This window comes from Eptesicus fuscus, chromosome 15, assembly GCF_027574615.1.
Source record: "Eptesicus fuscus isolate TK198812 chromosome 15, DD_ASM_mEF_20220401, whole genome shotgun sequence".
In the NCBI taxonomy this organism is placed as follows: domain Eukaryota; kingdom Metazoa; phylum Chordata; class Mammalia; order Chiroptera; family Vespertilionidae; genus Eptesicus; species Eptesicus fuscus.
Genome location: NC_072487.1, coordinates 72,005,746 through 72,027,723, shown reverse-complemented (window position 1 = coordinate 72,027,723; position 21,978 = coordinate 72,005,746). Strand labels below are relative to the sequence as shown.

Below are 21,978 nucleotides of genomic sequence, written 5' to 3'. Positions count from 1 at the left end.
TACTTTGGAGTTCTAGGTGCCAATCTAGTAGCATTTAAACAGCTCCAGATATTTAAAGTTATTTATTAAGCACTCATCTTCCTTTAGGGTCCTTATTTTTTCTCTTTTTTTTATTCCTGAAATTTTTTTACATAACAGTGTATTTTGTGACAGATCTCTTATAGTCTAAGATAGCATTATTCTGAATTATCCAAGAGGAGGTAGAACTAATTTTTTAAACCTTCTTAATAGAAATTGTGCTGTCACAGATAGTCCATGAAACCTCTATGAACTTCCTGAGATACTGCTATCCCTCTGTCCCAGCCATCTCTGTCCAATTGGATAGTTATTTTTCTCCGTCCATCCCCAGCAGCCACGTTTATCATACACACATTTATTTTTGTTCACCTCCATATGCACGTCCCTGATATTTCCATCAGAGCCTTTGCCATATCCTTGGCCAAGAGTTAGGACTCGTTATCCGAAAAACAGTGACCTGCATTATTTATTCCTTTCATACTAGGGAAGTTGATTGATGCATTTACATAAATTACTGTCCATTTTCTTCATCCAAAAAGCTTTTTAAAAATAAGAAGCCCTTTCTATTGCTTTATTAAGTCTGGCCTCATGAAATAGAAGGATCTGCAGTTTGCCCAAGAAGTTTATTTAACATCAATTTGGGAAAGGCAGGGTGTATTTTGTATTTTTGAACTTTGTATTGTGGAGTGGGCCTGTTTTGGAGGGTGATTAATGAAAAGACAAAAATCCTCTTGTCAGAGAGGCAAACACAAATACGTTTACTTAAAAAAGAGGAAAAAATTATGTTAAAGTTCACAGTTGGCTGTGAAGTACTTATTACTTACCCATTATGACACATGAACTTAGTTATGAACTTGGTGGCAGATGTCAGGTTAGCAATGCTCCTCGGAACTTCCTAAGCCTCTCGCACAATGACCTTCTCCGTCTTTGTAAGAAAGTGCCTGGCACCCCTGCATTAGAGAGCTCAGCCCTCTCTTCAGCAGCTTACACCCGTTTGAGTTCAGAAAAGCACTGGTCTCTTAGCTACCCTTTCCGAACTTCAGTGAGAGGGGAGACATACCACTTGAGATCACACGTGTGCCATGGGGAGTGCCAGTTCTCACACTATTTGTTCATTAGGGGTTAGTTGCATTAGAACAGATTTCAGAAAGCCTATGACAGGCTGACAGTGAACTTCTGTTGCTTACCCACAAACCTTTAACTTCATCTTTTTTCCAGACTGACAACTCTCCTTTTAATAATAATGATAAATTGAAAACTATTTCATTATTAAATCAAGATGTAGGCTTCATGGTTCTCCTAATGTTTAAATACTCTGTTGCCCTTCCCTCTGGCACTCTCTCCCCAGTTTTCATTTGTAAAAAAATCAGAAGGTGATAGATATTTGAGCAAAGAATTCTTCTTTGTTCAGGTAAATAGCTTTGTCAATGGAAACCCACAGGGTTTTAAAATATTTTTGCTTTTTGGGGGGAGAATATCATTATAGACACTTGTAGTTGTTCTAAAATTTAAACTTGCATTATTTGTAATTATTTCATCAAGTCACAACTATTTATGAACACTGCAGGGTTTTTTCTATTAATATTAATGTACTGAACTGTAGTAAGCTTTTCACAGCATGTTCCAGTCAGTTCTCTGCTAAGGCCCATTTTTTAAATGTCTCTTTTAAAGTTTCTCTCCAGCTTTGCATTTTATTACTGACCTACTTGACATTTGGAATCTACCTGTACTGGCAGAAAGTCCCTACAGTTTAAGAAAAAATGTAAATGGAGAATCCAATTTTAGAAGAATTAGCTGAAACCTCTTTACTAATTTTAACAGTTGGGTGGGTGTGTTTTTGACATAATGAAAAGTAGCCTGTCAAGTCCCCTGCTTTAGCTGGTAAAATATACTGACCTTTTACTTAGTGGGTAAAGGCCTTAGTTCATCACGTTTTCCCTTTGTCAAGTTCATCCTCACAATCAGTGACCTTCTGAGCTTCTTAGTATTTTGTTGTTGTTTAAAAATGCTGTTTTCCTGCTGAAGCATGAGGCTGGATATGACAGACACTTGAGAAACTGAAGCAGATCCAATTTCAGTTCCCACATGGATGCAGAAATACTACATAGGTGTCTCTTGATCTACAAAAGAGAGAAGGCTTCAAAGTGGGATATTCTAGCAGAGTCGTTTTCTGCCCGCTCTATTTCAGTATTAGTTGTCATTATGAAGTGGGGGTGTTGATCATCTGCTGCAAAGTTGAACCAGAAGCATCTTTTTTTTTTTTTTAACCCCTGTCCATTCTCTCCTTTTAATGTGAAAGGCAAAACTTTTCCTCTTGTAAAGTTCTTACAGTGTTGTTAATAAAACTTATGATATTCATTCCTACTTCCCCTTACAAAATTTCACTTAGAATTTGAAACATAAGTGTTAGCTTTGTCAGGTGGACTCCCTCTTAACGTCTCTGTTTAGAGTCATAGACCACCTTATTGCTTGCTAATTTACTGTGTTTTCACAAGACCCCTCGGCTGTCACCAAAGACATAGGCTAGCCTAGGACTTCTCCAACATTCCCTAAAGCACTGCTAGGAGCAGAGAGGGGTTGTGAACATCTACCACAGGTGCAGGGCTCATGTCTGAGGGACAGATAGCTAATGATGACATCATTACGTTCTCAGTTTATCTTCGAAATTCATGTAAAATGTGTGTATTTATCCATAATGTATTTGTAGCTGTGTTGTACATTCACACATTGTGTGCTCCCATGTGCTGACCTGTGCCGGGTGCAGGGAGACAGTGGTGAGGCAGATCTACAAGGCCCTTGCTGAGGAGGACCTTACATTCCAGGAGGAGAATAATTATGAGGGGCTGAGAGAGAATAATAAGGTGCAGGAGCCTGTGGTGTAGTATAGGATGCTCAGGGAACTCCTCCCTGAGAAATTGACATTTACACTGTGACCTTCACATTTAAGCCAGGAAGAGTTGGGGAGGGGCAATGACCGTTAAAGCTCACTATATTTTAATATAAAAAGAACATTCCTTTGCAGTCGATTTACTTAACTCTCTTTCCCCCAACTTAAAAAAAAAAAGGTAGTAAAATTGATACTAGAATTCTTCCCTGTGCTAACTCCCCACGTTATCCATTAGCAAATCCTACCAGCTTTACCTCCTGAGTATATCCTGAATCCATTCAGTCTTTTCCATCTCCATTGGATGAATCCAAACCCACATGTCTTCACCTGGACTGTTGAAATAGCACCCAGCTGGTTTTCCTGCCCCTGCTCTTGGCCCCCTCCAGCTCCTGTCTACACAGCAGCCAGAGAGATTTGTTAAAATATAAATCAGATCATATCTGCTCCAAACCCTTCAGTGATTTCCCATTGCATTTAGAATAAAATCCAAACTGTGACCACTGAACTACACTGATGCTCAAAAAGAGTGGGACAGAGGAATACAGTCCAGGTGGGGATTCGGAGCCTGTAACCCATTAGAACAGGGATCAGGGCCCTGTCTAATAGACTGGCAGCAATAGGGTGAGTCTCTGACTCGCTCCCTGCAACACCTCACACAGAAGGCCTTAGAAGTTGTATACAAATCAATTTGTTATTTATCAAGAAGGTTTAAAGGGGATTTGTGTGTCTTCCCCAAGGTCTCTTCCAGTGGGGTAAAAGCAGATTATTGAGTGCCTTTGTGCACTTAAAGATATTACCTCATTTAATTTTCACAACACCCCTGGAAAGTAGATTTTATTATGCTTCTTTTACAGATGAGACTTTAGAAATGTTAAAAAGTGGGAAACAATGTACATCTGAGAATTAAGGAACTATGATAACTATATGTGTAATCATATACAGTACTTAGCTCTCTGAGCCGCCCTTTCTTCAGCTCTAAGAGAAATTAAAGTTACCAAATTTCCACAGTAAGTAAATGGCAGATTCTAAATTGGAGCCCAGGCTTTTTTGACCTCAAAGCCCATACTCTTTTTATTGTACCATGTTGCTTATTAGAACCCTAATGGGAGAACAAATTTAAAATTCTGTAAACAGAAATGTTCATTGATTCTAAGATCTAAATGCACCAGGGAAGTGCAGCATTTAAAGGAACCCTGTGGTGAATCTGGATATAAAGCCAGGAATTCTTTTGTAATTGCACAGTTTGTCTGTATTGGTGTCAGTTTTAATGTTGTATGTCTAGCTTTCTTAAAGCAACATACACCTGTCCTGAGCTGCCCTATGGAAAGAGAAGCCCATATGTTTTAAATGGAGTAGGATTTCTAACCCTCTTCTAACCTGAAATGCTCTCCAAAGGCTACAATAAGGTAAAGAATCTGCCATCTGTAGGGTTGAAAAGAGTCCTACTTCATGTGTAGTTGTAAAGACAGAAAATTCAGTAATACTTCGTCCATGAAAGTAGTTTGTGAACCAGAGACGTGTGGTTTTCTTATGCTGTAGAGGGTAATCCTTAAAAAAAAAAAAAAAAAAAAGATGAAGAAAAGGTACATAGGACTGTTTAAATGTTCTCTTTAAACAAACAAACAAACAAACAGGAATTCTGCAGAAAACTGCCCCTCATGAAAGAACAAATAACCATGCTGATGCCACTCATGCTTGGGGCTGGGTGAGTAATAAAGACCTGATACTTGGTGTCCAGTGACCCAGTGGGAAAGTGATACAGTAAATTAGGACTGCTAAAGGGCTTAAATGTATAACTCAGAGTGCCCCAGGCAAGACGCTGAAGTTAAATGTTCCTGCCTGCCTCCTCTCCCTCGGTCATCCCACCTGTGCCTGCCTTGTCTGGAGCGCTCTGAGCCCCTGATGGATCTTCTTGAGTATAGAGTAGAGCACGTTAAAGATGGCATTGCAGCCAGCTGTTTTACCCAGAAAGCCTGGAAATTTAGAGAATTTATGTCAAGCAAAAATCTTTTGGAACCACTTTAGAGACCCAATTATTTTAGAAGGGTGTTATGAGCTCTCACAAGCGCCACATCAGAAAAACTTGAAATATATCGTTCGCCAAAACTACATTGACCAGCATTTACTCTTCCTGCTAGTCACTAATCCTCCAGAAGTTCCTTTTTCATCACAGAAGCTATGCATTCACTCCATTCAGGGCAGTCACCGGAATAGATTAGGTTAAGAAAAGACAGAATGGAAGGAAGAGAAAAGACGTATTCCCGTGGGAGGCTATGTCGTGGTCTAGGAGGCGCGCACCTTCTGGAGTCAGAGGACTTTTCCCTGGGTCCACTAGGGACAGTCCCCGAGCACCACTAATTTAATAACAACTTGTCCGGATAAAAAAAGAAAGAAACACGACTACATTATATGTACATATTGATTATAAGCTGTATCCTGATTTTAGAAATGTTAGAAAATGGGGGGAAAGTATCCTAGAATAGGAAACGATCTGAGCCTGCCTTTTCTCAGCTGCAATAAGGGAGAGGTTGAGGTAGGAAAGGGCCACGTGTGCGGCTCTGAGGTCAGCAGTCACCATCCAGTGCTGCCTGCTCTGTGCCAGCCACTGTACTAGAAAACAGGTTCAGAAGAGGAGGCAGGAAATCGGGTAAGTCCACAAGTGGAAATATACAAGCTACTAAAGCAGCACAGATAGGGAATGCTTAAAACCACTGGTGACGTGGGGACTGAGAAAAGATGCTCTGAAGAAAGTGATTTCTGTGGCAGGTTTTTTAAGATTAATTAGAACTTTGGCAGAGGGTGAGTGAGAAGAACTTCCAGACAGAGATGTTTTGAGATGTAGTTACAAAACATAGACATTTCAAATTCCTAGAGCAGGAAGCGGGCGAAGGATAAGCTGCAGAAGCTAAGCAGGGGCCAGATCTGACCAGGCCAGGCTGATAGTGCACTCAGAAACAGAAGAGGCCTGGCCGGTGTGGCTCATTCGGTTGGAGTATTGTCCCACCATACACCAAGAGGTGGCGGGTTTGGTTCCCGGTCAGGGCACATACCCTTGTTGCAGGTTCAGTTCCCAATCAGGGCACATTCTCTCTCATAATTCTCTCTCTCTCTCTCTCTCTCTCTCTCTCTCTCTCTCTCTCTCTCTTTTTCTCGCTCTCGCTCCCTCCCTCCCCCCTTCTCCCCTTCTCCTCTTCTCCCTCTCTCTCCCCCTCTCTTTCTCTCTTTCTCTCTCTCTCTCTCTCTCTCTCTCTCTGAAATCAATTAAAAAACAACAACAAAAAACAGAAGAGGTGCATCCATTTGCTGGGGCTTACCATGCAGGAAGCACTGTGTAGGCACTGGAGGTTTTGTAGAGGCCAAGAAATGGTCCTTACCCTCAAGACACTAGTACTGTTTTGTTGGGAAGAACCAATAGGCAGTTACAAAACCATGCACATGATGAGTGGAAGTAAGTATAGGGATCTGGGTGCACATTGTGGGAGGGGAACCCTAGTCTATTCTTAGGGAGTCAGGGAGGACTCTCCTGAGTAAATTACCTGGCTGATACCCGAAGAGAAGTAGAAACTGTCCAGATGCCAAAGGATGGGAAAGAGCCTTCAGGCTGAAGGAGCACAGTGGGAGAGCTTGATGCCTTCTGGAAACTGCACGTAGCTCAGTATAATAACGCAGTGGAGTAGGAGTTGGGAGGGTGGGGAATGATGAGGCTGAAGTGGTCATTTGGGACCAGATTGGGTTCGTAAACTGTGTTGAATTTGAACTTTATTCTGATGGTAGAGGGGAACCATTGAAAAGAGAGCAACATGGTCATAATTTCTAAGAAAACACCATCGGTGTTAAAAAATGGATTAGAGGGCATAAAACCCGAGGCAGAGACACGGTGAGGAGCTCCTGAGGACTCTGTCCAACATACGCTGCACCCTGGACTGAGGTGTGGAGAGTGGGCGGTGCTCGGCTCAGGAAGCAGAGGGATGGACACATGGGAAGTGGCTTCTTTTATTAGAGCTACAGCACAGTTTGGGGGAATCAAAGCAGCTTTGAGTTGCCGCCAGTTCTCCTGGTGTTAATATTAAACAAGATAAAAAAAAATATTAAACAAGATAGAGGTAAAAGGTTCTTAAAGATTTTTAAAGTAAAATTAAATACTTGTTTGGGAAAAATAAAACATTTTGGAGGTGTCTGAAGTAAAAAGTGAAGCGGCTTCCTCTTGTAAATCCTTTGGGTTTTTGGTATTCCCATGCAGAGATACATATAAGCAGTAAGTTTTGTGGGGGCAGGATCCTGTTTTCTTATTTTCTAAAAATCACTCTATACCCAGCATCTAGCAGAGTGCCTGTCAAATAGAGGACAGTCAATAAATGGTAAATGAACTCATGAAAAATGTATCTGCATAAATGTTTTTATTAATGATTCCATGCAAGATATGTGTGATTTTGCATTCTTTTACTCAATATGTCATAAGCATTCTCTATTAGAGTGACCACTGCGTTTTTATCATTCTAGTTAAATTTATTTTACTATGAGATTGCTTATCAGAGGTTTGCTTATTTAAAATGTTGAGAAAAATAAATTGCCCTTCAAAAAGTTTATACCCATTCTTTGACACTCGGAGATTATATGAGCATGCCTCTTTCCCACCCCCTTCCCAACCCTGGAAGTTATCAATCTTTAATTTTTGCCAAGCTGATGGTTAGTGGTTAATACCTAGTTTTAATTTGCATTTCTGGGTTTTGTGTTTTTTTTAATCTTTATTGTTCAGATTATTACAATTGTTCCTCTTTTTTTGCCCCATAGCTCCCCTCCACCCGGTTCCCACCCTACCCTCTGCCCTGACCCTCCCTCCCCACTGTCCTCACCCATAGGTGTACGATTTTTGTCTAGTCTCTTCCCACACCCCCCAACCTCCCCACCCCTTTCACCCTGAGAATTGTCAGTCCACTCCCTTTCTATGCCCCTGATTCTATTATACTCACCAGTTTATTCTGTTCATCAGATTTTTTATTGACTTGATTTTTAGCTTCACTTGTTGATAGGTATGTATTTGTTGTTCATAATTTTTATCTTTACCTTTTTTTTCTTCTTTCTCTTCTTAAAGAATACCTTTCAGCATTTCATATAATACTGGTTTGGTGCTGATGAACTCCTTTAGCTTTTTCTTATCTGTGAAGCTCTTTATCTGACCTTCAATTCTGAATGATAGCTTTGCTGGGTAGAGTAATCTTGGTTGTAGGTTCTTGCTATTCATCACTTTGAATATTTCTTGCCACTCCTGTCTGGCCTGCATAGTTTCTGTTGAGAAATCAGCTGACAATCATATGGGTACTCCCTTGTAGGTAACTAACTGTTTTTCTCTTGCTGCTTTTAATATTCTCTCTTTGTCTTTTGCTCTTGGCATTTTAATTATGATGTGTCTTGGTGTGGTCCTCTTTGGATTCCTTTTGTTTGGGGTTCTCTGCGCTTCCTGGACTTGTAAGTCTATTTCTTTCACCAGGTGGGGGAAGTTTTCTGTCATTATTTCTTTAAATAGGTTTTCAGTATCTTGCTCTCTCTCTTCTTCTGGCACTCCCATAATTCAGATGTTGGTATGCTTGAAGTTGTCCCAGAGGCTCCTTACACTATCTCCATATTTTTGGATTCTTTTTTTCTTTTTGCTTTTGTGATTGGGTGTTCTTTGCTTCTTTGTATTTCAAATCTTTGACTTGATTCTTGTGATCCTCTAGTCTGCTGTTGGATCTCTGTATATTATTTTTTATTTCAGTCAGTGTATGCTTAATTTCTAGTTGGTCCTTTTTCATATCCTCGAGGGTCTCGCTAAATTTATCAGCCTTTTCTAGAAAATTCTTGAAAAACCTTATAACCGTGGTTTTGAACTCTATATCCAGTTATTTGCTTTCCTTCATTTGTTTCATTTGTGATCTGTTTCTTTTTTTTTTAATATATTTTATTGATTTTTTACAGAGAGGAAGGTAGAGGGATAGGGAGTTAGAAACATCGATGAGAGAGAAACATGGATCAGCTGCCTCCTGCACACCTCCTACTGGGGATGTGCCCGCAACCCAGGTACATGCCCTTGACCGGAATCAAACCCAGGACCTTTCAGTCCACAGGCCAACGCTCTATCCCCTGAGCCAAACCGGTTAGGGCTGTGATCTGTTTCTTAGTCTCCGCATTTTGGCTGCTTCCCTGAGTTGATAGAGTGGCTTTGTGTGCTAGGTGTCCTATAGGGCCCAGTGGCTCAGCCTCCCCAGTTACCTGAGGTGGACACTCTTGGTGCACCCCTTTGTGGGCTGTGTGCACAGTCTTGTTGTAGTTAAGCCTTGATTGTTGTTGGTATCACTGGGAGGAATTGACCTCCATGCCAATTGGCTGTGAGGATCAGCTGTGTCTACGATGGGAGAACTTCTGTGCTGGAGACACCCTTATGAGACAAGACTTGCAAAAGCCTCTGTGCTCAGCTTGGATGGGGCAGAGTCTCAGGGTGGAGCAGACAGCAATGGCTTCCCGTCAGCCCTGCCCTAAGAGGCCCCTGGGTCTCAGTGTCCCTTGGTAATCGCTGCAAGGACCTCTGAGAGAAAGCCGCCCTCGAGTTTTGCCTGCTGCCAGACAGTCCAGTTTCTCCCCGAATGAGTCTGGGTCCCCAGAATCTCGCCCGGAACTAGAGTTCAGAGCAATCGGGAGCTTTTGTCTCCCTCCCGGTTGAGAAAGCCAGCCGCGTACTCAGTTGCCAGCCCTCTCCGAATATGCCTCAGTACCTCTGCCTTCTGCAGCTCCTCTGAGTCTCAGTGTGCTTTTCTCTTTCCTTCTAGTTGTAGAATTTCCACTCAGTCAGCCTTCCTGTGGTTTTGGATGATGTCCGTTTTGTCTTTTAGTTGTAGTTTTGAAATTGTTGTGCGAGGCAGCAGTTTAGGTGTTTACCGATGCCGCCATCTTGGTTTCTCCTGCATTTCTGGGTTTTTAGTGTAGTTTAGCGTTGTTAAATGTTTTCATTAGCCATTTATCTTTCTAAAAGGTGGTTCTTAAGTCAATCAGTTGTTTTAGTGGAAAGAGGGATTGAGAGAAGTCTCATTTCAGAAAACGATTTTTAAGAAGTACCATCCTATCTAATAATAGACAAATATGCAAATTGACCATACCTCCGACACACCCACAAGCCACTCCTACAAGCCATGTCCACCATCCAATCAGAGCAAGTATGCAAATTAGCCCAAACCAAGATGGCTATAGCCACAGAGAGCAAGGTTTCCTAGGTAACAGAGGAAGCCAAGCTTTCCACCAGCCATTGCAGGCCTAAGCCTCCACTCAAGCTACAAAGTTTCAATTATAGAAGATAAATTCAAACAAATGGCGGCAGAATGGAGCTTGAGAGAGCAGGCCAGGGTTACCGCCGGCAACAGGGGAAGCAAAGCTTTCCGTACACCCTGGCCGGGCCCACCTGCTTAAGGCAACAAAGTTTCAATTATAACCCCAACACAAATGGCTACCGGCCTCGGAGGGAGCCCCAGGCTTGGCTCCACTCCAGGCTACAAAGTTTCAATTGTAGAAGGAAAATAAATTCCAGATACCAGGGCCTCCGCTTGCGTTGTCAGTGGGCGTGGCCCGCCTGCAAACCACCACAGGCCCCTTGCTCAGGCCGCCCCACGCCCCAAGGGAACCCCACCCTGATCAGGGACACCCTTCAGGGCAAACCAGCTGGCCCCCACCCCTGTACCAAGCCTCTATCCTATCTAATAAAAGAGTACTATGCAGATTGATCATCACTGCAACACACAATATAGCTGCCCCCATGTGGTCAAAGATCCTGCCCCCATGTAGATACAAGATGGCCACCACAAGATGGCCAGCAGGAGAGGGCAGTTGGGAGGCACCTGGCCTGCAAGGGAGGGCAGTTGAGAGGGACCAGGCCTGCAAGGGAGGGCAGTTGGAGGTGATCAACCCTGCAGGAGAGGGCAGTTAGGTGTAACCAGGCCAGCAGACGAGGGAAGTTGGGGGCAAACAGGCTGGCAGCAGAGTGGTTAGGGGGTGATGAGGCTGGCAGGCAGAAGCGGTTAGGGGCAATCAGGAAGGCAGGCAGGCAAGCAGTTGGGAGCCAGCAGTCCTGGATTGTGAGAGGGATGTCCGACTGCCAGGGATCGGGCCCAGGGATCGGGCCTAAACGGGCAGTCGGACATCCCTTGAGGGGTCCCAGATTGGAGAGGGTACAGGCTGGGCTGAGGGACAACCCCCCTCCGTGCACGAATTTCGTGCACCGGGCCTCTAGTGTAATTTAGAATACAATTCTCCGCAGCTCACCTCCCCCTTTCCTTCTTAAGCAGGTGTGTATACACACAAACACACTCACGCATGCACACACGCTTCAGTATGTACAGAAAGGCCAGCATTTCACTTGTTTGCCTGCTGCCCTTGGTTCACCAGCAAAGCTTTATGTTTAAAGAGGGCCAGCTGGTAATTCACTAGACTCCAGTTCAGCTCATTTGAGACCTTATGTTTTTACCTGCTTGCTTTGTCATCAAAACTAGTTTAAAAACTAGATTTCCTGTTAAGTCGTTTATTTTAGTCTGGTACACTTCGAAAATGCATCACAATCTGGAAATCAGAAGTGTAGAGAAAAGAGTTGTTACCTCTTAACAGGTTTATTTGGGGCGGCGCATCTAAGGACACGTCTGGCAGCATTATGAACAGCACTGGCACCAAGGGCAGCTGTGGGGGGTTAATGGGGACCCTGCATCATTCCTTGCCATGTGCCTGGTGAGTAAACTCCTAGAAGTTTCTGGGAATCGGAGCAAGTGGGGAAAAGGCTGCAACCAATAATCAGTGTCACAAAGTGGGGATGACTAATTTGCTGAGGAGACCGTTGAGACAGATGTGTAATTAGCTGAAGTCAGAGTGGATAAATTGGGAGAGGACTGCCTATGCAGAAAGATGCCTTTTCCCCTCATCTCTCATTTAACTTGTTGTTGTTCTTACCGTTTTCTTTTTGAAGGCAGCATCCTCAGTTTGGGGGAAGCTGGGGAGGGAGTAGAGAAAAAGTACCCTTTGGTTACATCTACTGAACATGTACTGTATTCCATATATTTTTGTATTTAACAAAGACCGTGTGAGATGGGCAACATCTCTTTCTTTATGGTTGAGAAAACTGAGCTTTTCTGCATGTTTGTGTGTATTGTGTATGGGTGTGTTTTACTAATGAGTCATGTAGATGAGATTTGAACCTAGACCCCTTGATTCTTGAGCTCAGTGTTCTGTTCCTTGTACATAAAATGTACGGCATATGAGGGAATTTTCTGGAGTAAAAGTAATAGTCTTAATATTGACAGGAGAGCCTAGTGCGCACTGGTGAAGGCATTTATCAGAACTATCACATGACACTTGTAAGATGTGTGCATATCACTGAGTGTAAATTTTACCAAAAAATAAAAGGAGAATCTTAAACAAATATTGAACACCAGTTAATGTTATGCACACTGATGGGTTTAGGGGTGAATGTACTGACATCTGCTCCTTACTTTGAAATGCTTTAAGAAAAAAAAAAAAAAGATGGACTGATGAATAGATATGTGATAAAGCAAATATAATAAAACTAGAGGCCCGATGCACGAAATTCGTGCAAGGGGCTCAGCCCTCGCAGCCCTGGCTTTGTCTGGAAGGTCATCTGGAAGGTCATTCAGCTGTTCAGTCTAATTAGCATATTACCTTTTTATTATTATAGATGTTAATTGTAGGATGCAGGTGGTGGGTACATGGGTTTTCAGTTTACTGTTCTTTCAACTTTTCTGTAATTTAAAAATGTTCATAGTAAATCTAATCAACAAAATAAACTGATGAACGGAATGAATCCAGAGACATGGACGCGTGGAGCAGAGTGCAGAATCTTGGAGGGAAGGCAGGGGAGGGTGGGTGGGTGGGAGGTGATCAACCAAAGACCTTGTATGCATATATGCATAACCCATGGACACAGACAATAGGGCAGTGAAGGCCTAGGCTGGAGGGGGTTAACGGGCGGGGAGAAGGGGACATATGTAATACTTTCAACAATAAAGATTTTAAAAATAAATAAAAATGTTCATAGTAAAATAGGAAAGAAATCATAAAATCAAAAATACATAATTTAGATTCCACATATATAAATTTCTGAATTGACAAATATATGTTCTGGTGGCATAGAAAACACTAATTTTTACTTCTTTTTGTGGGATATTTTGTTTTTCATTACTTCATATGTTAAATGACATCTTAAGATCACAGATTTTTTCCATTGACCTGTGGTTTTATTTTTTTAAATATTTATTGTTGAAAGTATTACATAGGTCTTCTCTTTTTCCCCATTAATCTCTTCCAGCCAGCTCCTCTTCCCCCAACCCCCCCCACCCCAGACCCTCACCACCCATTGTCTGTGTCCACGGGTTATGCATATATGCATACAAGTCCATTGGTTGATCTCTTCCCACCCACCCTCCCCTGCCTTCCCTCTGCGTTTCAGCAGTCTGTTCATGCTTCTATGACTCTGGGTCTATTTTTTAAAATAAATCTTTATTGTTGAAAATATTATATATGCCCCTTCTTGCCCCCCCCCATTGCCCTCTCCAACCCCCCTCCCCACCAAGCCTTTACCACCCTATTGTCTGTGTCTGTGAGTTACGCATGTATGCATATGAGTTCATTGGTTGATCTCTTTCCCACCTTCACCCTCCTCTGCCTTCCCCCTGAGGTTTGACAGTCTGTCTGATGTTTTTATGTCTCTGGGTCTATTTTTGTTCATCAGTTTATTTGGTTCATTTGATTCCTCATATGAGTGAGATCATGTAATACTTGTCTTTCTCTGACTGGCTTATTTCACTCAGCATAATACTCTCCAGGTCCATCCATGCTGTTGCAAATGGTAAGAATTCTTTCTTTTTTATTGCTGCGTAGTATTCCATTGTGTAAATGTACCATAGGTTTTTTTTATCCACTCATCTGCTGATGGGTGCTTAAGCTGTTTCCAAGTCTTAACTATTGGAAATTGCTCTGCTGTGAACATAGGGGTGCATATATTCTTTCTGGTGAATGTTTCTGGTGTCTTAGGGTATATTCTTAGAAGTGGTATGACTGGGTCAAATGGGAGTTACATTTTTAATTTCTTGAGGAAACTCCATACTGCTTTCTACAGTGGCTGCACCAGTCTGCATTCCCACCAGCAGTGTACTAGGGTTCCCTTTTCTTCACAACCTCGCCACACTTATCGTTGGTTGATTTGTTGATGATAGCCATTCTGACAGGTGTATGGTGATATCTCATTGTCGTTTTGATTTGCATCTCTCAGATAATTAGTGACTTTGAGCATTTTTTCATATGTCTCTTGGCCTTCTGTATGTCCACTTTGGAGAGCGTCTATTTAAGTGCTTTGCCCATTTCTCAATTGGATTGTTTGTCTTCCTTCTGTTAAGTTGTATGAGCTCCCTATATCTTTTGGAGATTATCCTCCTCTTCTCAGATATATCTTTGGCAAATGTGTTCTTCCATGTAGTGGGCTCTCTTCTTATTTTGATGATGGTTCTGACCTGTGATTTTAAGTAGCATATACAGTTATGAATATAATAATAATAGTTACTATTTACTGAATAGTCAAACTCGTGCTTCTTAAAACATTTAATCCTTGAAACAGCCTTTTGAATTGGTTGTTATTTTTGTTTTATAAATGAGAATATGAAAGCTCAGAGAGGATACAGGATTTGTCCAAGGTCGGATAGCTAGTAAGTTGGGGAGCTGGCATTCACACCCCAGATGTATGACTACAAAGCGTATATTCCTAACCACTGTGCTGTACTTCCCACCACTGATTAAGGTTATAGAATCCACACTTCAATGGAGGCAGGTAGGTTTTTCTCCCTAGAAACACCAAGTGCAGTTGTACAAGCTGTGCAGTTAGGCAATATGATTCATTGGAAAGGGACATAGGCTCTGGAACCAAATCAGCCTGGGTCCCCACCCCAGCTGTACCTTTCACACACGCTGTGCAGTTAGGCAAGTCATCAAGCCTTTCTAACCTGAGTTATCTTTTCTGTCAGTCGGGGTAATAATACCTACCTTGTAGGGTTGTTGTTTTGACTGACTGCATGTAAAACACTTAATCCATAGTAAGTGCTCAGCGGATGTCAGCTCCTTTACCCCTATTGCCACTACCACGTCAGGCACACCATAAAACCTGGCTTTTTAGGATTTTATTTACTTCCTTTTCTACCCATACAACTTGACCTTTGCCTGCACCTTTTGTTTTCCAGTGAATTAAGTCTGTAGAAAGCTGATGGCCTGTGCTAGAACCAGCCTTTGAATTGTGCTGGATACGGGTCTGTTGGAAGCACCCTTTACTCTAAACAAGGAGAAAACTAGATCCGGAGAGTCAACTCCAGTGACCTTTGACCAACAAGAAAACCCATTCTGTATACGTGGGTGTGGGTTAATGATCACAGGCTCATTCATCATATAACTTATTTCAGCGAATTTAATTTACTGTGCCAAAGGTTCTAGACTAGAAGTAAAGTGGACAAGCTACAATTGCCTGAAACAAACATGCTTACAAATGATTTTTAAGAGCCTTAGTATTAACAGTTGAGTAGCTCACAGAGTCTTTTGCTTCTTCTTAGAACACATTTAAAAGAGGGAATGTAATCAAACACCAGTATGATTTTTGAGGGAATGGTTACGGAAGTGACAAGAAAGGCTGGGAGTCTGCGCCTGCCCCTCACATCCATGAAGAGTCTTGATCTCCCCCAGAGGAAGCAGAAGGCCCTTTCTTCAGCAGGCCATGCATGTGTCTGTCCTGCTAGGAGCTGTAAGGAAAACTCTGCCTCTGCCCAGACTGAGTTTAGCCACTTTCGATGAAAAACCGTCCCTTTAGAAAGAAGAGCTAGCCCACTGCAGGAGCCTTTTCCAAGACCAGCCAGGGACTAAGACACCTGACTGCTGTCTCCCTGCCTTCAGAGACCTGCCCTGGGGCTGGTCCTCCCCCATGAACAATTTAAAGGGCAGCTTTAACAATTGCAATTCTAACTTTCCACAACAAGTTTTTCCTTTCTGAGTAAGTTGCAGATAATGGTACTTTCTACAACAGCTTTAAATGCATGAAGGAAACAAAAAAAGAAAAATGCTTCAGCAGTGAGGGTATTTCTTTTTCTGTCTTACACGGACAATAATGCCCAGAGACAAAGATGACTTAAAATCAGGAAGAGACACTGGAGTGGCACTGTGAGGCAGGTCTGGGAAAGGGCCTGACAGCACCCACTTCTCTTGTTACCTTGCTGCTTGTCGCAGTAGGGCAGTCAGCAAGGCGCATGGAGAGCACTGTGCCATCGAACCAGTGTTTCAAACAGAAAGTCAGTGAGATGTGATTAAAGCCAAATGCCACAAAGGTGCAAGGTGGTCTATTGGAACTCCTCCATCTTCCCCCAAACTGTCACCACATAATCATAGAAATAGCAAATCATAACAAAACCCCAGCTTTCCTTTGCTGTTATTAATCCTCACCCGAGGATATTTTTTCCATGGATTTTTAGAGAGAGTGGAAGGGAGGGGGAGAGACAGAGAGAGAGAAACATCGATGTGAGATTGACACATCGATTGGTTGCCTACTGTACGCACCCTGACCAGGGCTGGGGATTGAGCCTGCAACAGAGGTACGTGCCCTTGACCAGAATCGAACCTGCGAGCCTTCAGTCTGCAGGCTGACGCTCTAACCACTAGGAAAACTGGCTAGGGCCCCAGCTTTCCTTTCTTTTTTTTTTGCACACTACATTTAATTTTTTTAAATATATTTTATTGATTTTTTTACAGAGAGGAAGGGAGAGGGATAGAGAGTTAGAAACATCAATGAGAGAGAAACATTGATCAGCTGCCTCCTGCACACCTCCTACTGGGGATGTGCCCGCAACCAAGGTATATGCCCTTGACCGGAATCGAACCTGGGACCTTTCAGTCTGCAGGCCAACACTCTATCCACTGAGCCAAACCGGTTAGGGCACTACATTTAATTTTAATGGAACAATATGAATTAAGATAAAGTTAAAACAAAGTATGATTTAAGTGTAAAAATCTTTAGGGTCATGCAGCTCTCTCAAGCAGTGTCCAAAACCAAATTCATCACTCAATAAATATTTATGAAGTCTACTACATTCCAGGCAGTGAATAAGGATGACAGGGCCTCTTCCAAGAGAGCTTTAATTCTAGTAGGGGAGATGGCCAATAAAAAGTATGCAGACCAACAAGATACATTTGAGAGGTAGTCTCACCTCCAGCTTTTTGCTGTCCATTTTCTGGTAAGCAGGACTCGGTGAGTCCCAGTTTTTTTCGTTTCCTTCCTGAAGGGACTCCCTCTTGCCCAGGATCGGCATTTCCTCAGTCTTTCCACTTGAGCATCTCCTAATTCAGTGATGGCGAACCTCTGACACGCGTGTCAGTGCCATTTCTGATGACACGCGGCCGCTGAGGCGGCCGCTGTTTATATTTAAACTATAAATATCGCGAAATAATGTTTTTTCCTCAAAGGGACACACTACCCGAGTTATGCTCAGTTTTTTGGCGATGTTTGAAACACCGAGCTCAAAAGGTTGCCCATCACTGTGACCTAATTGAATCCCAACACCACTCCCTGCAGCAAGGACAAGTGGACAGGGCAGCAGTGGCTGGGTGAATTCATGAGCGGCGAGTGACTCCATCTGGATCGATAGTGGAAACTAAGTGGGACGGGCCACATCTCAGCCTTGGAAGCTGCCAGAGAGAGCACTGTCCTTTGTGTCAGAGGCACCGTGGGCCGGCCCCAGTTAGTTCCTGCACATTGATCTTGCTAGATGTTGCTGGGTACCTTTCCAAGGAGAAGGATGAGAACTCGCCATTTCTTTGGGGGAGGGTTTCGCCTAGGATGGGGTGAGCTTTCATTTGGGTAAGGTGAAAGCCCTCTGTGGAGAAGAACAGGTTTCTTTTTGTTTGCCAGCACCATAGCCGGCCTAGAGTTTGTGGCTAATACATTTCGTGAAGGAACTAAGGAGAAGCAGTGAAAGCCCGTCTGTGGCCCACAGCCGCTTCGCCCCCTGCCAGCCCAGGCCCAAGGCCGACCACTTTCTGGTCAGGAAGAGATTCACTGTACTTTGATTATTGGAGATCAAACTTCCTCTGAGAGTTAAATCATCGAATGAAACTGTAATGTCTTAAAAGTGAAACGCAGTGCACATCAGTTGAAATTAGTTGCCTCCTAGGTTTCCTTAATGACATGAATCTCTAATGAATCCTTGGGGAGTCAGAAGAGTATACTAAAAACAGGCATTTTAAGCATTGGTAATCAAGTATGGGTACCCAGCAGGAGGAAACGGCTGCACACACTGTATCACAGAAAAAGAAAATTAAAGCAAACTCACTTCTGAAAGAGGAGAGCACACGCTACTGGTAAATCCTCATCTTCCGAGGTAGAAGTAATTGGTGCTGCCTGATATTTTCAATGATTTTTAAAACAGCTGAATAGGAATGCTAATGAAATAGGAATGTGAGCCCTAGATGGTTTGGCTCAGTGGATAGAGCGTCGGCCTGTGGACCTAAGGGTCCCAGGTTCGATTCCAGTCAAGGGTACGTACCTCAGTTGCAGGCTCCTTCCTGGCTGGGGCCCTGGTCAGGTGCATGCAGGAAGCAACCAGTCAATGTGTTTTTCTCACATCAATATTTCTGTCTTTCCCTCTCTCTTCCACTCTCTCTAAAAATCAATAGAAAAATATTCTCGAGTGAGGATTTAAAAAAAAAAAAATAGAAAGGTGAGTACCAGAAGAAATAGCCAAAAAGTTTCAACTAATTGCCTATAAGAAGGGATTCAGGGATGGGCCGGAAATTAGGTGGTTTTCATTATAGGACTTATAATATTTACTTTTAAAAATACATATATATATATATATACATATATATATATATGTATGTATATGTTACTTTGATAAAAGTAAAAATAGTTTTTAAAATTTGTGGAAAGACAGCTTACTTTCAAATTCTAGAGCTAAAAAATATTTCTCTTTCTCTTACTTACATGGACTTTCTCTATTTGGAAACTTCCTTTCTCCTAAAGCCACAATCTGTTTCATTGTGTTAGATGTCAGTTTTCTGGGAGAACATTGTTATGAAATAGTTGCTTTCCATTATAAACATTTCAAACCTTTTAAGGCCAAAGTGTTATGTGAGTATAACCTTTATATTGTGATTTTGTCAACATTTTTCTCTGTGACCTGTATTTTCCGTAGGTTAAAGCACAAGCTATTAGCTGAGTACTCTGTCGTAGTCTAAGGATGACTAATATCTCAAATATAAACAAAAACAGCTACTTTTCCATAACATTGGAATCCCAAACAGCTGACACATGTACATTTTGACAATTTAATTTTAATTGGGACAAAAATTGGTTTGCTGAATCTACTAATCCGGTTCAGTGTATCATCTAACTTCTGTGGAGAGGTAGAGCAGAGGTCATGGAAAAGCCCACTGAGCTGGAATGGAGCTGTCCCAAAAGGCTTGAACTTCTTTAGATGAAAACCCTGTGATGAGCCCCTTCTGTGACAGGAACACAAAGTCTTAAGGGCCTGGCGTGGCTGCGGCACCACTGCCGCCGCTGCCAGGGCGCCTGAGCCTCGCTGACAGCCATTGTGCTCTCTGCAGCCGAAGAGACTAGGAGCGCCGCCCCATTGTCTCCCGAAAGCCTGACTCACTGCTCTCTCCCCCTCTGCAGCCCTTGGAGGATTTATTTCAGGCATGACTGTTTCAGATGGCTCCAAGCTCGTGCTACCACTACTATCTGGTAACCTTGATCAGGTCATTCTAAAATAAGGTCATAACTAGATTACAGGCTGCTGGTTGGTAGCCTTAACTCTGGAGCTGAATGTCTGGTTCTGGAAGCATCTCCCTGGCCCCACTCTTGCTCCTGTTAGCCTGTTTAAACTTCATTTCCTCATCTATAAATGAGAATAATAATATCGTCCTTATAGCATTATTGTAAGAATTAAATAGAATCTATTTCAAACACCAAGCACTTAGCTGTTATTATTTTATTACTCAATAAATGTTAGTTCTGTCCCCTCACTTCAATGTCACTGTTTTGAGACCCAGTCATATGCAGTTTCGTGATAAAAAAAACTTTTTTATGAGTATGACTGCTTTGAGTCATGGTTCAACAGAGACTCTAGCTGCTAAGGAACCCAGCTCAAGTGTAGCCCCCATTAGGTACGGCCCAGAATGTGTGCATCTGTCTGCCCAGCTGCTCATCTGAGCTTTTGCAGGGGTCTGAGGCCCCTTGTCAGAGCAGCAAAGCATCAGCGAGAACAGAGGTGTGCGCGTGTAGAAATGACCCCACATCCCTCAGGAGCTCTCTGCATCTGGGGCTGGATGTGCACAAGGGTTAAAAGCTGGAGAAACTTTCGTCATAAATTTTCTCTTCAGCAGGACTTCCCTGCGAACATCTGACATTAGCAGAGAGGAAATGCTGATTGGCCTCAGAGTCAGCTGAAGGAGACAGGAGCTGCGGTGGAAGCTGCTGGATTTACTGTTATTAGCAAGGCAAATGGAAAGCCAGCAGGGCAGCCCAGCTCCCAGATAATAGATCTCGCAAGAAGGAACACTCCCAGGAAGGAAAATGGCTGGCAGCCATGGCTCTTCTTTTTCCATTTTTCCATTGCCTTTACCTGCTCGTCGTGTGTGTTTAGCACAGGAGAAGCCTGTTTTAGCATCTTAGGTTATAAGCCACAATTGGCTTAACATAAAATAATACATATATAGAATTTAGCTTCTTATCTGAGTTGAACATGGTGAAATGTGCAAAATTGTATTAATATAGTAATAAATAATTGAGTACAATGTACTACTAGACTAAGTGCTTTACATGTGTAATTATCTCATTGAATCTATACACAACCTCATGGGTTAAAAATTATCATCCCTAATTTGGAGGTAAGAAAACAATGCTTCAAGTTAGCTGAAGCTGGAATTTGAACCCTGCCATTAGGTTTACCAATCTGGTGGAATGTATTGAGGCAAGAGCCCAAATGTCTATGATGAGGCCACACCAGGTACTGGCAATAAGAAAAGCATTTACTGCGGCTTGTGTCCCGACTTGAAAACACAGCCCTAGTTGGTACCATGGTGGTTGGAAGGAAGATGGACAGGCATAGAGGAGCAGAGCTGGCAGGTGGAGCTGGTCTCTGAAGGGTCCCTGCACCCAAAACAGGGAGCAGGGCAGATGGACCACAAGGACCGAGGAGGAACTGTAGTTCTTGGCAGCAAGGACCAAGGAAGCAGACGATGCTCAGCGACGAAGGGACAGCAGTACAGAGAGCCGCGTCCTGACAGGGTCAAGTAAACACAAGTGAGCAAAAATTCTATTGTCAAAATTACCTCTAGAAAAAAATCCCTTACAGATGCCCATCAGAGGCCATCATACTGGTTTTTCTCATTAAATCCAACATGGCTAGTTTTTTTTTTCTCTAGCATTAGAACAGATGAAAACTAAAAATTCATATCTTTAAATGCTGAGATCAAACTTGGTACAGAAAGACACACTATACGAGAAGCCAGAAAGCTGAGACATCTCCATCCACCCAATTAATTCAGTTAGTCACTCATCAGACATTTAGCAAGTTCTGTAGTTCAAAGATGAATAGGACTCCTGCCTCACACTCACCCTCTTGCGTTTCATTGACTCACTGAGAATCATGGCAGGTGGAATTCTCCAAACTATTTCAAGTGTTCTCTGGTCATGTCTCCCCCTCCCACCCCCCTCCCCTTCATTTTTATCAAGCAAGTGTAGGTGGATTCAGATAAATGTATAATTTAGGCACAAGGAAATTCAGGCTGGTGGGTGGCGTCACAGGGCAGGCACGATTTTCAGGGAGGTACACTGAGAATCTAGAAGGACACCAGGCCTGGGGGCAGGTGGGCCAAGGGCAAGGGCATTCACCTGAAGGAGATATGAAGGCCAAGACCAGATTAAAACAGAAGAAGCCTTGTATTTGGTTGGCCCGAAATTCAGAAATCCTCTTGCCTTGGAACAGAGTCTGCAGATGAGAAGAATGTCAAGTGTTGCAACT

At 42.8% G+C, this 21,978-nt stretch overlaps 1 protein-coding gene across 18 annotated transcripts in view; it reads left to right on the top strand.

The window, feature by feature from the left end:
• The window catches only part of MAPKAP1 (MAPK associated protein 1), a 199,553-nt gene that overhangs the window by 96,136 nt on the left and 81,439 nt on the right, over nucleotides 1-21,978 (top strand). Inside the window, exon 10 of one of the 18 annotated variants that reach the window (XM_054726895.1) lies at nucleotides 20,339-20,705. The exons of 16 other annotated variants lie outside the window; for them this stretch is intronic. In XM_054726895.1, the coding sequence (XP_054582870.1) occupies nucleotides 20,339-20,382 (44 nt within the window). In that variant the 3' untranslated portion in view covers nucleotides 20,383-20,705. Of the gene's footprint in view, nucleotides 1-20,335; nucleotides 20,706-21,978 lie in introns of those variants that run through there. One more of the 18 variants, XM_054726894.1, reaches the window with a different exon arrangement.